Raw genomic sequence first — 17,469 nt, 5'->3', positions numbered from 1 at the left:
GGCATAGTAGTCACAGGTGCTTATAAAGAGAGTTGAATATAAATCTTAAGTGTAAGTCTCAGTCCAAACCTCACCAATAAATACACAGGCCAGGAGAACTCAGACATAGTTAGAAGGTTGAACATAGCAGACCAATAATAGTTTAAAGCCCCAGCTGAGGAAAGAACTTCTTTATGTGCTTAGGACTCTTTCCTCAGAAGTCCATGAACTTAATTGTAGGTAATTTTTCTAAGCTCCCCATGACTTAAATGACTCAACACAGCCAAGCTAATTGGTAAGCACTTCTCTAAATAGGCAATTTCTTGATTCAGGACTTTGGAGAGCCAGTGCCCTCCTTTCATGGAGGCAAGAAGGATAACCTGATGTTCAGCCAGTCCAATGAAGACTCCATAGAATCAGAGACAATCATGGCCCAGCTGCCTTCCACATAACCTCACAGACAGGGGAAGGAAAATGAGTATGAAGTTTCAGAGGCAGAGTCACTGAACTGCCAAGGTGGGAAGGCAACATCTAGAGAATGTCTAGTCCAAACCCTTATTCAGAGCAGAGTCAGGGGGACTGTGTGTAGTTAGGTTTTGAGTATCTCCCTGTGGACAGAGACCCCATGATCTCTCTGGGCAACCTGTTCCAGTAGACAGTCATGCTCACAGTAAAAGAGGTTTTTCTATGTTTAAATGCAATTTCCTGTATTTCAGTTTATTCCCATTGCCTCTTGTCTATACAGTCTGATAAGATTCTCCTAAGCCTTATCTTTTGCAGGCTAAGCAGTGTCATCTCTCTCAGCCTTTTCCTCGTATGAGAGATAATTTGGTCCCTAGACCATCTTAGGTGCCCTTTGTTGGACTCATTCCAGTTTATCCAAGTCTCTCTTCTACCAGGAAGCCTGGAATTGAATGAATCTCTACTTACAGGACCCCTCTTTACTGTTCGAAGAGCCTACAAGTCTTTGGATGGAGTTCTGCATGGTCCTGGAGATAGGTCACTTAATTTTCCAGGCTGAGGCTAGGGAGCAAAGGGACAACAGTATATCTTATTTTACTTGTTTCTAGGCAATTGGCATTTTGTATTCTGTAGCCTGTATTACCTGGGCAAGCTTCTATGAGTTCACTGTCAAAATAATTACAGTAATCTTTTCTGATCTTTTTGATTTAATTGTAGCGTCAAGTGAAGACTGACAGGCTATTATGTTTGCCCAAGTCACATCACTTTCACTGATGTGTCATTTATAAGTACTGTCACTATGTAATTGGCAATAACTGAAACTTAATTAAATATTGCACATAGATATGAGGATTTGAGAGACTGAGAGGCACATATAAACAGCTCTCTGGTGGACATGTAGAAGACACCACAGTCAAGCCTATATTTAATTATGAGGGTGGGAACATGAGCTGTCTTTGCACTCTTCATGTCTCCTACAGTAAATTATTGTAAAAATTCTGGTATAAGTAGCCTGGTTCTGCACTCATAGGACATTAGGGAACAGCTAGGTCACACAGGAATAGATTACTGCTTCCCATTATGGACACACCTTTTAAACCCCCTTTGTTCAGGCAAAACTTACTTTCCTGAAATTTCACATTCCACTTTCCTCATCTGCAAGGTTCTGCTGTTTGGTTGCTGCTATTTGTTTCCCATGAGTAGTCTTGGAGAGAAGAAGGGAATGAGATAGGTGTTTTTCCAATCTCAGGATTAAAACCTTAGTTAGAATAAATCAGCATGTTTATGCAAGCTTACATTTGCTGACTTCTGGAGTAACATCTTGCTCAAAAACAAGCTCACCTCACTCACTCTCATCACTGATGGGATATTTTATAACGCATCACCAGGAAAAAGGGATTTACCCCAGACAGCAATTCTGCACAACACCTTTACATAACTACACTCAGCCCAAACTGAGCTTAGTCTATTTATTCACAGATGTAAACATGAGAGAAAACGTTAAGCATGTTCTTCTCCACATGAAATAACTGGTGTATGTTCATGAACAGTATGGAGCTGAAGTGGCATTGATATTTATCTTAGCAACAAAAATACTAAATGTTGTAATATGAGCAATCAAAAGGAACTAATCATAGATCCTAATGTATCCTGGCACATTTTGTTGTAGTTGAAAACACCCTGATATCTCCAATAAATGAAGTTTTGAAAGCGTATCTATTCTTGTCTGTAGGACATTTTCCTGTCATCTTATGCTAAAATACATGTACTTTAACTTTGCTTCTCTGATAGCTTTCATGCTAAAGACAATCCTGCTTTAGTAAAACTCCAAGAGAAAGATCTGCTTTGTGGAAGTTAAATCTATGGTATTTGTCATCATTCATATTCTGTTCTATGGCTATATAATGGTTGTGAAATTTTTGCAAAACATTACTTCATCTTCAATATTACCAACAAAGGCTGACTTTTTATAACCATTATTAGAGTGACAGAAAATATGATACCATTATGGAGGGTGGTGCTCACACAGTAAGAACTAGTGGGCAATCCCTAAGCAGGCTGACAGAGACTCCCCTCTTTGCTGCTTTCCAGAAGACTCTCTTCCCCACAAGGGAATGTCTTCCAAGGATAACATCAGTATCTCAGCCAGTCAGCACGTGCTTCTGCTTTCCCTTTGTGGGGAAGCAGGGAGTGTTCATCATCATTAAATCAACGTTGCCCATATACAAAAGTTCTTTTCAGGGAAGTACTTGTCAGTCATCCAGCCATGGGGGCAGAGGGTGGAAAATTGTTGATTTTAGACCTAATGTGGAGGACAGTTGTATCCCGGGCTGTAATGATGGATTCCTTGGTTTCTGGAGCCTTTTACAGCACTTTAGAAGAGTAACTGGTTTATATTTTGTGCCAGGTAACACAGAAAGAGGCTTCACTCCTCACATAGAGCTCCCACAGAGACAAAAATCATGAGGTGAAACTAATTTTCTCGAATTTGGACCAAATGTACTCTCCTTTGCAAGTAGCTTGCACTGCAAACAGTTACATTACCCAAACAGAAAAGTCATGCCTATGGCTATTTATCCATCATTTGCACTGCAGCTAGGGAATTGCAGGGTATTTTATATCCTTCATGGAAAAAAACTCTATAGAAGGACCCCAATGGCTTATTGATTTCACATCTGATCCTGCATTTCTTTTTCACCCAAAGCCCTTTTAGCACTGGGAGTTTCAGATATAACAGAAAAACTTTAAAATACAATGTTCATATCAACAAAGAAAAGTTAAGCTCTTTTTTCTCTTCCTTCCTCCTTTTTTCTTAAAATATTTTGCACTAGGTCATGTTGAAATGTAACCAAATAACAACTACTAGCCTAAAAAACACCCTCAGGAACAACTGCAGGATTTGGTGATTTTTTCTCTGTGATTCTGGAATAGTGTAGCAAAGTTGCATTTTTTATCAACAGAGTTTTTCAAAATTTTGAGTCGAACAAATAATGTCATCTGTTTATAACCATCAATAATCTAAGCCATCTGCAAAGGAATGGTTTTGCAAAGGCATCTCTTTCAGGACACTGTGGATTTTGTCACTGCTTGAGGTTTTGGCAAACCATCAATATCACTGTAATTTTCTCTTATGAAATATAGTTTTTGACTGAGATCTTTTTTTCTCCTTAGCTAGCTAAAGTCTAAAAACACTGCATATCTAACTCTGCAAATTCAAAGTTTTTTCTCCAAATTGCATTATTTGCACATTGTGTATTAGATGCCAGTAATTCAGAAAGGTTCAATGCAAGTTATAAGTGAAATAAAGAAACTTAAAAAAAAAAAAGGAATGTCTGCTGTATTGAGTGGCCAATGTATTCTTTTATATTTGGTCTGAAAGGAAGAATACATAAGCTTTAAGAGAAACAGCACCTTTAAGTACAGATTCATTACAAATCACTATTTTAACATGTACAAAAAGCACAGTGCTATTGCTGGTATTATGACAGCATATAATTTATGATGATCCACCCACTCCAAAAAAGGCAGGAGCTGACTAAAATTTGCTATCCAAGACAAGCAAATTTGTCATTTCCTAATTCTTTAATTCATAATTAAAATCTCAGTTTTGAGTGAAGAAGATGATCTATGTTAAGCATTGCTCTCAGCAAAGGAGCATTCTGTTGCAAGCAGACTTTCTGTGTGTGAACACAGTCCTCAAGTAATTCAGAATGTTAATCACTAACAGGGAAACTGCATCCACCTTTTGTATTAGCAATCATTTCAGAGACTGGTGGGATATGGCACACACCATTTTGCTCTTAAAATGTACACACTGGCTGTGATGTGTGTGTTGCTCTTCTTGTGGGTTCTGCACAAGAGAGCAATAGATCTGAGTCATCATGGAAAATGTAGAGGCATAAGGGTTAGGAAAGGCAAAAGCATAAAACTCTATGGATGCAACTGACATCCCTTCAGTCTAAATAATGATGCTTAGTTTCTCCCCTGCTTTGCCAGAAGAAGGTTTCCTTCTCCCACTCCTGTTAGAAAAAATATTATGATTTGGGTTTGAGCAGAAATAAAGTAATTTTAAAGAGGTTTTAGGTCTGAGAAGCTATGTGGAAAACATGGCATACTTTTTCTTGAGCTGCAGATGTTAGCAGATGTCACATTAACAGCTGTGCTATTCCAGCAATAACACTGGACTTGAGGGTCACCTGGAGTATTTCATACTGGTGATTTCAGAATTTTGTAAGACACTGTAGCACCCAAGACAGAATATATATTTCCACATTTTCAGTACCCTTTCTGTCCTCCCTGACTGACACCTTTGACTTCAGTAGTGTCTGAGAGACAGGAGACTGTCTCTTGTATAATGGGTCCTTTTTGCCCCCCCTCTGCTAATCTGCTGCAGGCAGCTCTCTCCTTTCACCTAAGACATTGCAAACCATTTCTCAAATACTACATTCAGCTTTTGGAAGGATGGGTGTAACTTCTACTGACTCTCAGACAATCTCTCCACGAGTATGTGGAGCACTAATCTTAGGCCAAATTATAGTTACTTTTAATCACCAAAGGCAGAAGTTGTGTAAACTACAATAAGAAGGGCAAAAAATATATCTGTTATCAGCTGAGAACAGGAGGAAGCATCTAAAAAAACAAGTCTAAGAGACAAGACATGGGCTGATAGTCACAAAGTAATGGCAATAGTATGTCCTGGAAAACAGGCACAGAAGAGTTCCACAAAGATCATCCTACCAACAATGCATAGGAGGAAACAAAACAGAAATTAAAACAAAATAACCTCTACATCTATGCAGATTTTCTATCTGATTAATTTTTCAACATTTTGGTATGTGTTGCAGAAATCTTGCAACTTCTCTTCCATTGTCTCTTGTTATTCCACTGTGCACCGAGCTTCAGAGGGTACCCATAAACACACTCATCTTCTGTTGGCCAGTTCTGTTTGTTGATACTTATTGATGAAAAAACCCTTTCCAAAGCTGGGTGGGTTTTTAAAATTATTATTATTATTATTATTAGAAATTTTGCAGTGAGGTCAAAGCCACATGTCTGAGATTTTCAGCACTTTTAAGACTGACCACAAGTGCCAGTTTTAGCTAGAAACTTAGGAACTAGGCAAGCCAATTCTAGGACTGGGTATGCTGTTGGTTCTTTGGACTGATTTTACTTAGGAAATTCTGGGAAGGTTGGAGTATTAATTTAGGGGCTGCCATTGCTTTTATGGGTCTGAAGAGCTTAAGCCTTAGTTGAAACTTAGATAGCAGCAGCAAAGCGAGGAAGCTTTTGTGTAAAAATTACAAATATAATTATCAGAGAATTTTTTTTTTTAAGTATTCCAAGCCTACTTTCTTGATAATTAAACTTGTTGTAGTACTTCTTTTCTTCTAAAGTTCTGGGACTTAGCTCTGGTCTGGCTTCCACAGTGAAGGAAACTCCAGGACAAGAGAAAAAGGAGGATATTAGTCATTCATGCTGCTACTTCAGCCTGCTCAGCACACAAGTCTCATGGATCTGGGAGCTCAGCACCTTTAGAAGGCAAGCTGCCAGAGCAGAAAGAACATCTGAAGGAATTTATGTTGATTTTGAAAGAGCAGACAACAACAAAGAAACCAAATCAGGAAAAAAAAAAAAGGGCAACTCCAGCCAATATCAGCCACTAAATATAGCCCTTTGCTTACCTCGGTGCATCTAATTCTAAGATACACATTTCTGACTCCATGCATTCAGTTGAAAAGGGAAAGACCACACCAGCATAAGCAATGAAGAGTGGTCAAACACATAACTTAATGACAGTGTATAGAAGCCACTACAAAAAAGTTAGGGGAGAATGAAACATTTTGTGGTGCGGCTGAGTGGCTGATTTCAGTACCCAATCCACCAATATTTTCCAAGCATGGACAGCTTTTCTTGAAATTAAAATAGAAAACACAAGTCCCATATCCCACAAAAACCTGACAGTTTAGTAAGGAGATTGAACCAACCAAGCAAATCTGACTGCATGGCATTTTAGGAAAAGGACAGAAATAGCTACAGCTATTAAAAGTAATATACTGCTGAAATCTTTTTGTGATTATGCTAAAAGTCAATCTGGCTTCTTGAAAGAACTCTGAAAGGACTGCTGCTTCCTCGAATAAAAGCTACTTCACATGTGCTCTCCTTCCTTAAAATATGCCGAATGGAATTACTTCTAAGTGCCAGATTTGTACTTCTCACTGCCCTTTTGACACATTTGGAAAAGACATAGCTGAGAAAGAGGAAATTAATAGATCAGGAAATAATCTGTAATAAATCACAATGCAGTCAATGTAGTATTTTTTTTGGTTGGACTGTGTGGGGACTTTTTTGTGTGGACTGTGTGTAGGAAAGCAAAATTCATCAAATTTTCCACACACAATGCAGAGTCCTCCAAATCTGAAAGTAACGTTCAATTTGGTTTATTTGAATGAGACTTATATTATTAGCTGTCTTCCCCCAACCCTTTTTCTCTTGAAATGATGGATGTTTAAAGCTGAGGTCCAGATACCTCAACCACCTTTAATAACCCCTATTCCGTTCCAGAAGAGAGGAAATGGTTTGCAATATCCTAAAGTTGACTAGACTCACTGACTATTTTTTTCCTTTGTATCTTCTGTCTCTACAGATCAGCTCTAACCAAAAAGCTATGAAAAAGCTGGCCCTGCTGAAAGGAGAAGTATCTCACTTCAAAGTTCCACTTTAAGGCAAAACCAATATGAATTCTCATTTGCCTCACTCAACCAGATATATTGCTCAAAGTCTCAAATAGTTCCTCAGGTGACTTTGGCTTAGAAAGCTTAGAACAGTCCACCAGGAAACAGAAACATCAGGAGCAGAGATGATCAGTAATATATAAACAAGGGGAATTGCATTACAAATAATCTGATGATTAAAGGGTAATGTCAATTTTATTTGTTTAGTGAAAAAAAAACATTATGAGTGTTTTAAAAACACATTATTAATGCTTTCTAGGAAACAGAGTAAAACTAAGAAATACCAGTGATGCTACTCTATCAACCAGTAGTACATCAACCGGTAGGACAGGAATGTTCACACACACAAGGCCAGCCCTATGCATCCCATAAAACAATATAGGATTGAGCTCATGTTGAGTCCTGTCACCAATAACCATGCCAAACTAGTTTTGTTTTTATGACCCCCACCAAAATGCAGGCCAACAACAGTAGCTGAGAGAAGCACTGTGAATCACTGCTTGAAAATCTCCCACCAAAATGAGGGAGAGTCAATATGATTTCCATGTCTTTGCTGGAATTCATTCCCTCACTGCCAAACCAACCCATCCAGGGGTGACTCATAAAGTACTTCTGAAAAGCTTGGGTTTTGCCTTTGGAATGCATTGGATTGCCCCAAGAGTTTGAGATTCTTTAGCATGGGGGAAGAGGACATCCCTGACTCTTCCCTACAAGGACAGTCGCAGTCTGCACACTGCAGTATGAACTGCTTGCTCCATTTATTCCAGATTACCTAAGTAAAGCATTCATTGCTTTGACAAATGATATAACCCTTCCACTATGATTTTGCTTCTGAGACATTTTTTTGCTTGCATAGGAAAACAAATTGGACAAATTGCCCGATCCCTCACTCCCTTGTTTTCCCATTTCTAACCTTGTGGTAAAGAGACCTACGATGAGCTATAGAGGAAAAAATCTGTGGGAGTCCCAGCTAACATACTGTCAGCACATCACTGGGTAAAGTAGAAGTATAAAAACCAAAGAAGGGCAAAAATAAGCAGAAGAAAATAAATATCCCATGGGAGGAGACAACTAGTGTTTTAAACAAAACATTGTTTTGTTTAAAAAGGCTTTGATAGATCACGTGGCAGTTCACATGAGTTAATGAGTAAAGCAGTCCATTTACCTGACAATAATTTTTTCCCTTAATGCATGTTAAGTAAAATTGATCACAGTATTTGGAACATAGCATATTGTAGACCTATGAAATTTACTTCCACCTATACTGTATTCATGAGACAAATACCTAATATGACTTTAAATAGAGCAAGAATTTCATAACAGTAAGATCATTAGTGACAACAGCTAAGATAACCATTTGCAGAATACATCATCCTTCACATTTAAGGACTGAAATGAAACATTTTTCTGATTTGCATTAGAAAAAAACCATAACTTCTGGTAGATTTTTGCATCACTGTCTGCTATGGCTGACAGACAACTTTAACTGAAGCCACTGGGTTCTGGCCTCCTTCAGCAAAGACAATCAGAAAGGTTGTTGTTCTGATCATGACAATTTCAGTCATGCTGTGTAAGGTTACAGAAGTCATAGAAAGAAGTAAAGAAAATTTTGAAATCCCTTGGTAATCATCTCACTTATATCTGTATAATATACTAGGAAAGACAGAAAAATATCATTGTTCCCAGCTTCAAGAATTTACCAGATGTGCACAAGAGGTACCTAAAATCTACCTGCTGAATTTCAACCAGATCTTTAGCTATTCAGAGGTATTTCACATGTCTATTTCTCTTGATATTATCAGAATTTCTGAGGTGGAATTTCTTAGAAGTTCCTCAGAAATGGCCTCATAAACCTATGTATTGATTTAGCTTCTCAGAAGTGGCTTGCATGAGTTCCTCAAGTCACGTCTGAAATGAGTTTCTACTTGATTGCATCTTGCTCTGTGAGCCCAAAAATTGAAGGGCAAAAGGAATATTATTCAGCACCACAAAGCATTTATTAAGACCATGTTTTTATAGAAAGTCTTTGGAAAGAAAAATAGAGGTCTAAGTACTGTGTTTGTCATATCTGGGCAACCTGTATTGATAAAGTGTGTGTTCATCTCTAGCTGTGTAGCTGGACTATTATAAGGTCGTGAATTGCAGAAGAAAAAAAAAGCCTGTGTTACAGAAGATCTAGAGAAATTATTGAATCAGAACTGAATAAGGGAATGCTTCTCTTGCAAAATGGTAATATAAACGATATGGGGTTCACTAATATTACAGTTGGTTTCCACTGAGTAACATGACAAACTGCAGAACTGAATCTCAGACTCTGATCTAAGATAATTTTTTTTCTTATTTTCCATTTGAGTCAGTTTGAACAAAACCTGTCTTAAAGAGACCAAGTCTTATGCTTTTTTTTTTGGCTTCCCCGTTTAATCCCATGTTGGTATCCCCATCCATTCTGAGATGCAGAAGATAATACACACATCAGAAGCCCCATAATGGTGATTCAAACATGGTTCCAGTTCACAACAGATTTAAAATGTGAACTGTGTGTGGATAGTATGTAAAAAAAAAAAAAAAAAGAAATATTACTCATAGACAGAAGAACTGATTTCATTTAAGTTAAAGATGATGAACCCAGGATGCAGGTGAAAGTGCAGTACCTCCTGTGTCTCTGAATTCATAGGTTTTAAGGTTCCAGTTCTAAAAAGGGGGACACCCAACTTAATGGAAGAATGAGACAGAAAATCAGCCAGGCCAAACCTCTGGCCACCACTTTGTCCTATGTGTGTTTTTCTAATGAAGAGCATAACTTGTCACAATGCTTTCAACTTAGTGAGTCACACCTCCCCTACTTAAGTGTACCTAGTTTTAAAACTAGATAGAATTCTTAATTAATGGATCACATTGTTGTGTCTTCAGTCAATCTCCCCTTTGTGCAATCAGAAGGGCTACTCTGCATCTGGTTATTATCATGCAAAATCAATCTAGTTTAGGCATTATTCTTCCTGAAAATGCAATGGGCAATCTCTTCTCTTGAATATTTTAAATCGTTGAGCTGTGTGTACATCCTAGAAGAATTTGAACATGGGATCTGAGCTAAGATCTTAACCAGGCTGAAAGAACACTTTAGTCTGCTGAATATGATATCCAGAAAAATACAAGTTCTCATTTCAAAGGTAATACACACACACACACATACATATATATGAGTCTGTATGGCATATTTGCTGGGCTGGCCTAGACTCCTTGTGAAGTTGTTTTTCAGTATAGCAAATTAGAAAAACATGCCCAGAATTAAAGGTTACTTAATCGGGTTGAAGCAGTAACTTCAATTCCACCAACTCCCTCCCACTATGTTACATCTGATAATGTACCCAAGTCCAAACACAAACCTAGTTCAAAAAGATGTTTGGTCCTTGAATGTAAAATGACACTTAGCTTACACAATTAGCCAGGTAATACATATCCTTCCAAGAGAAGCAATTTTTACCACAGAATAATCTGCATTTTACTAATCTCTGATTGTTAAATTTTGCTTGCTGAAACTTTTCCATATGGCTTTGTGAATACCACTGTCCTGTATTTAATTACCACAAAAGGATAGTAATGAAGAGGTTGGAAATTTGGCCAAAGCCCTGTTCCACAGTTTGGACAGTTTGATGCAGATAGAGCCAATAAGCAAACATTTCTGTCAATATAAGGCTGTGCCATTTCACACGAAAAAGCATTGGCAAAAGAGGAAATAAAAAAACCAAAGAGGAAATATAAATAAACCACCCAACTATTTTTAAATTGTCCATAAACTTCTAAAATAGTATATCATAAAGTAGTACTGAGTGAAGTGAAACACTATTTTGCTAACCTAAAGGACAATCAAACAGGAATTAGTGGGGTAGTTTTTGGAATCGAGACCTTTTTAATCAAGCTGTAAGTAAGATGCATGCTCAGAACTGCAAAGTGTACTTCCCAATTTTAAAGGCAAAACATGATACTGAGCAGAACCAAGGCATGGGTAGGCAGCTTGGAGTGCAGAGGATGCAAGGAAGCTAACGTGGGTGGGAAAGCATATGTTGCTGCCTGGCTGAGGAAGTGGTACACCACAGTTCCTTCGTAAGTGCAAGGGCTTTATAAACTAAATTTCCTAAGGACTGTTTTAAATAGACAAAGAATGACACACAGCCCTGACAGGCTTTCCATATTGTTTGAGAGGGCTGGTTGCCTTCTAAAAACATTGGACTGCTGCTTGCACTTTTTCCAAAAATGCCTATTTTTAACCTCAACCTCCTCATATAAACAGTGGGCAGATGCAACGTGTAGTAAACTCTGTTTTGTCTAGCATGAAATTAATGGCTTCCTCAATCTTACCTGACAATGGAAAACATACTCTGGTGTGGTTTTCTTGAACTTCATGTTCCATACCAAGGCCACCCCATCAGGCTCATGTGGAGCATCTTCATTATTGTTATAAGATGCAACCATCAACTCAGGGTACTAGGAAAAAAAAAAAAAAAAAGCAAAAGCAAATGAAATAAGATGGACAATGAAGAACCTATGAAAAATCAGACAAAGCAGAAATAATATCACACTAAAAGTGTGCAATATCTTGTTTTAATTATAAAACAAACTAGACAAATCATAGTATTCAACTTCATTTTACTTTTACATTTCATTTGTCCCTGACAGCCTTAAAGCCCCTACTCCTTGCTCTTTATCAGTTATTCTCAGATACCAGAAAAACAATGTTATTTTCTGCAGGTAATTCTCAGAAAAGATAACTAGCAGGATATTCATAAAGCAAAGCAAGACAGAGGAAAAATCTGAAAGCTCATGTAATTCTAGTGTATTTGCTTACCCATTTCTTCAGGAATAAACTGTTGTCTTAATTTATTTTAATAGTAGAAACACCACAACCTGATTTGCTTTTATTCTGAACTTCACAGCTTTTTCAGAATCCCTGAAAATTATTCTTTCTAATTATGCACTTTTCCTATTCATTTAAGCTTAGAATAAACTTGAAAGCTCTTCTTGATGAGTCAAAGAGCAAACAAAACATCTTCTTCACAGAAACTCAATTTTACAAGATGCTGAGGTCATCTTGTAGAACACAGGGTGACCCCAGATTCCAGACTCAGTAAGACTGGTGCAACGAGCACTCTAAAATCAGACCCATATTTTCTTGTACACACATTATCCACTGATTTCTATAAGCAGATATGCAAAACAGACATGTTTTTGTTCTGATTATAGATACATATACACATATATATGAAAAAAACAGATTTTTACATTCTGTTGATTACCTTGTATCACTTCAAAACACTCCAAGAAGTAGGAATTTCCTCACAAAATATAAATTACTTTCTGCCTATCCCATATTGGCCAGTTCTGCACTCTCACATGTTTCACACTGGGCACTTCTGGCAGCCTCTGTCCTTCACTCTCAATAGTCTATGTAAGGCACTGGACCTAATGGCATGTGGCATATGGCTACGCCAGACCAACAAGCCACCAGCCCAATCTCTGCAGGACCCATGCCCTCCTCTAGGAATGCTTTCCCTCAAAACTTCTCCAGGATCTCTGTAAAACATTGTCACTTTTTGTCTTTCCTGGGTAAAACCCTTCCCGGGTAAAACCCTTCCCAGGTAAAACCATGACAAACTATTCCCCACTTTGAAGGGGAACAGGGCAGATGATAGATATAAAGGAAGTGGGACAAAGAAACTGCCAATAGTACTACTGGGAGTTGGGAATTTGGTTCACACCAGGCATTTCAAAAATTTTGCAAAACCCACTGTCCTTTATATTATTATTATTATTATTGGAGTTTGAACCTCTCTGGTCTCAAAGTCGATTTGGAAGAACTAATGCACAGAGCTATAACTTTTGCCATCAGCAGCTGTCCTCTCCCACTTTGTGTATGCTTCCATGGGTAATACATCACGGAGCTGATGATTTTTCTGTTCAAGCTCATCATTCCAAATGAGCCTGGACCCATGTGTGGGAGAACCAGCAATGACACGTGGCCACCATAGCTGCTTCTTTCCCATTTGAGGGTGGGACACTCTGCACACCCCTGCACACTCTGGCTGCTGGCACAGCTTGTAGGGGCAATTTAGCACCTAAATCACTCGCATAGCATTTAGAGCATGAAGCAGGCCAATCACTTCTTTTCTCTCCTCAAGAAATGAGGGAGAACTGAGAGTGGTTAAGCCTCACACTCAAGACCCCTACTCTCTGGACAAGGTTGTGCAAGCCTGCCCTCCACTGCTGTCACCCCCCCTTTCTTCTCTCTCTCTCCTGTGACAGAAATTACAACCAGTTCTGAACAGCAATTTCAGCTTCTCCTTTGAACATTTTCATCCTACATTGGTTCAGCTAGAAGCAAACAGTGTGTGCGACAGGCTCTTGCCAGGGTATCTTGTTTTGGCTGAACAGGTTAGGTACCATTCATCAGAGTGAGTGTGACCAAGTCTGAAACACCAGCCTAAAGGAACTTTGGGGTTGGTTCATGCTCCTGAAAAGTCTAGTGAACATGTTCTGGTTGGCAGCACATCTGGCCATAAGCACTGAGTCAGATCTTGCTGGTCTATACGTAGGTTTTGCAATCACAGTTTATGCATCTGACTGGAAATACAGTTTCAAATTTACACAGACACTGGGGTCCTATGTAGCTGGACAACATCAGTAGGTGGTATTCTGTCTTTTAAAAAAACAGCTAGGTGCAGCACTCTGCATCCACTGCACACTTGCTGCTTCCTTCAATCTACCTGCATTCTCAGGATTTCGGTCCTCACCAGGTGCCCAGGTGCCCAGTGACTGCAACTGAAAACAATGTGGAAATGGTGCTGTGGGAACCAGCATTCAAGGCTGAGAGTCAAGAGAGACACAGCAACATCCCTGAGGCTGTGGTTTTCTTGGCTTTAGATAAGCCAAGTTTCCTCCTTGAGGACTGAGCAAGGTGATCACACTCTCTATGTTTACACTGGACCTTTCCCTCAGATGAAACATCTAAGCCATTTTCCCTTTGCTCTGCAAAAGTATCAAGGGGCTAGTGGGCTAGCGTTAATGGCATGAATGATCCCACATGTTTGGGACTGTATTTTACATGTGACTGGGAACAGAATAACTTGTTTAATCAATGCATCAAGGTTCTTTGTCTGATTAAGCTTCTCTTTGCCTCCAGGCTGTTTCGCAGCAACAGTTTTATCGCAGAAAATTGAGCAATGTGTTCTGCAGTTCCCATGATTATTCAAGTTATCCTTTGACATACTGGAGACTGCTGTGTCCTGGAGAGTGAGTGAAAAGTAGAGCTAGAGGTGAGGTGAAATACCTCTACCCCTCTCCAGCTCCTGCCACTCTCATACACCTCAAATCAGGCCAGAAGGAGGCAAATCCCTCCTCCCAGGCTAGTGTGGGGCAGAAGCCCCCCAGGCATGGAGAAGTCCCAGCTGGGGTGCCAGGGAGCTGAACATGAAGAGTTAACTGAGGGGAAGGCAGGAGGGGCCACCCTGGAACAAAGAGGTGGGAAGCAGAACATGCCTGGGAGCCCCAGGGGCTGAGCAATTACATTTGGCAGTGCTCTTCTGAGGCAGCTTTTTTCCCTGCTGCCCTGGGAATACAGTGAGAGCTGTCTGTTAGGAAAATATCAGATAAGAATTCCATGTAATTTCCAGCCCCTGAACAAGTGAACAACCTAAGATAAGTGTTTCCTCAGGCTTGTATTTGATTTCTGTGGAAATCCATATGTGCTTAAAGGCCACCCATGTCACACCAGTGCATACCTGTTGTTAAGTTGGTATTTTGTATGAATGCAAAGGGATAAACCCTTCGTTTCACACATGGGGTGCAAGCTGGATATTACAAGAAGCCTCTCTGCACCTGGCTGTTGTGCACCACACCTGGCCAGACAGTCAGACCCGCACAGCCTGCCAGTGATGCTCAGTGAAACCCTCCTATTCCTTTCCTTTCTCCTGCCTGCCCCATCCTCCATCTTCCATCTTCCATGCAGTCAGCTGCCACCTTACTTGAGAAGTACCCAGAAGGATGGAAGCAACCCTGCTGCTATTTCAAGGGTAAGGAGAGCAGGATGGACATGAGAGTCACTGTGCTCCTTATCCACTGCATTTCCCCAGCCTGCAAACAACATTTAATTACTTGGCCCTAAACAGATGCCATCTCCACAGGCAGCACCTCACATGGTGCAGAGAGAGCAGCTACTTCTAAGATTAGGCTATAGAAAACTTGTTCTTAGTAGAGGACTGAGCTACATGTAAAGCATCTTTGCTGCCCACACCAGGGTCTGCCCGGGGCTGGATTTGGGGCCAACTAGGAGGACTGGATTCTGTTCTCATTTTTCAAGCCTATGTGCTCCTGAAGCAGTTTTGTGCCATTCTGTACTGTGGGGCTTGGAACACAGTCTCCCCAGTTTCCTCCTTTCTCCCCAGGGAATCCAGCTGCTTTGCTTCAGGCTGGAACCTAGGAACAGGCTAAGAGGGATGAAACACAGAGGATGCAGGGGGCTGGAGCAAAACTAGGACCAAATGAATCTGAAGGGATGCATGTGTGCTAATCCCAGCTCTCTAATGGGGGTAACTGATTAACCAGGTTTCTGTGCTATGCTGACCTGGCTGTGTTGGGCTTGGGAAGCTTAAGCAGCAATATCATCAGTTTTATTTTGCAATATGACAATGCTTTGCAGCGCACAGAAACTGGGCAGATTCCAAGAACACTGTCCCCTGGACAGCTGCAGCCTCCTCTTCCACTGCTTGAAGAGAAGACCTAGCATTTTTCAAGACTTCTTTTCAGTCTTTTCAAGTTGTTCAGATCCTTCCACATTTTTGGGTTCTCATATATTAGAAAAATCAGTTTAATGCCTCACTGCTCTTATATCTTATTTTCTATGTTATTATGTGTAACTATTTGTTAAAGAAATTGCTAAATATTTAGTAAATCAGTTTTAGTTGGTTTAATTTTAAACTATTTCTCCTAAAAAAATGCATTGTGATGAAGGAGTGGAGCAGGGAGCAAATGTAAAGACTATTTCATCTTAAATTTTTTAAACCGTAGCTTTAATACCCCATCCTGGTTTTGAAGACTGAGTAAGACATATGAAAAAATGACAGCTTCATTATTGCCAACTACTCTTCTTTATGGAGGAACTTTCAGTCCTTTTGCTGTTAGGTAAGAAACAACATCATACTCTTCAGGTCAAAAGCCAAAGGGACAGCAATTTGGCTATAATTTATAGAGAGAAGGTATATGGAAACATATCTCCCAGCTTCATATCTTACCTGAAGAGACCAATCCATACAGGTGACCACACGATGCTTTGACCAGTGCTCATCGTAAAATTGACGGTTAAAGGAAAGGTTGGCCCCTGCTTGAACATCTCTGTGTGAATTCAAACAAAGTGACACTTTTTGAAGTACCAGGGTTCAAATGCTGTAAAAAGCCATGCAGAAGTTTCTAAATGCTTCTCAACACTGAGGAAGCCTGACACCTTGGTTTATTTGCTCTCATTGTCTTGCTGGAAGTAACAAGGAGAAAATTTTAAATGTGTTTCACAAAACCACATTTCTTAATTTCCCACTTGCCTTCCTGACTCTTCTGGTTCACTCTTCTGGATCACCCTCTGACACTTTTGTCTCTAAGGACTGAAACTGGGCCTGGCATTCTGCTCTGCCTTTTCTGAGTATTTGCCTGTAAGCTATAAACAAATCTCTCTAATTTGTGACTCCTTAAATCTTAAAGGTACAACATCTCCGTTCGGTGATGGGGACAGCAGAGACCTTCTGGCTTCCTTAAGATGGGCTGAGGTTCATTGCTGGTCTAACTCTGCCACACTGGTGCAGTTAGGCAGCTCCCAGAGGCAATGCTCCAAGGTAATCTCCAGCAAGTAACTGCACCCTGACACAACTACTGATTTGCCATGAGACTTCAACAGATATTCAGCTGCTAACACCTAAATATTTCTTCTCCTAATAACAGGCTTTGTTGCTTCTACTCATCTACCAGTTGCTGAATAAAAATCTCGTCACCTCTTGTCTTGTGCATTTAGATTGGAAACACTTTGGGAGATCATAATTTTCATCCATGCAATGCACAGCACAGTGGGATCCATTACAGAATTGAGGCAGTACTAGAATATAAGCATCAGTAATTTGAATTTGTAAAAATATCATGTTGCAGGCACACAGTCATACACCTCTGGCATGTACACATGCACATCTATCTACATATACATGTCTATGCACATGTTTATCTATATCAGCTATTTCTTCAGAATTTGAAATTTCATCCCAAAAAT

At 39.6% G+C, this 17,469-nt stretch overlaps 1 protein-coding gene across 7 annotated transcripts in view; it reads right to left on the bottom strand.

Moving 5' to 3' along the window:
- The window catches only part of DYNC1I1 (dynein cytoplasmic 1 intermediate chain 1), a 184,435-nt gene that overhangs the window by 58,951 nt on the left and 108,015 nt on the right, over window positions 1-17,469 (bottom strand). For all 7 annotated transcript variants that reach the window (XM_071735268.1, XM_071735273.1, XM_071735270.1 and 4 more), the window contains 2 exons: window positions 16,454-16,553; window positions 11,529-11,654 (listed from right to left, as the gene is read on the bottom strand). In XM_071735268.1, coding sequence (XP_071591369.1) covers window positions 11,529-11,654; window positions 16,454-16,553 — 226 coding nt within the window. The remainder of the gene's footprint in view (window positions 1-11,528; window positions 11,655-16,453; window positions 16,554-17,469) is intronic.

Source organism: Heliangelus exortis, chromosome 2 (assembly GCF_036169615.1).
Source record: "Heliangelus exortis chromosome 2, bHelExo1.hap1, whole genome shotgun sequence".
Lineage (NCBI taxonomy): Eukaryota > Metazoa > Chordata > Aves > Apodiformes > Trochilidae > Heliangelus > Heliangelus exortis.
The sequence above is the reverse complement of the archived record's forward strand: the minus strand, read 5'-3'. Positions and strand labels throughout refer to the sequence as shown.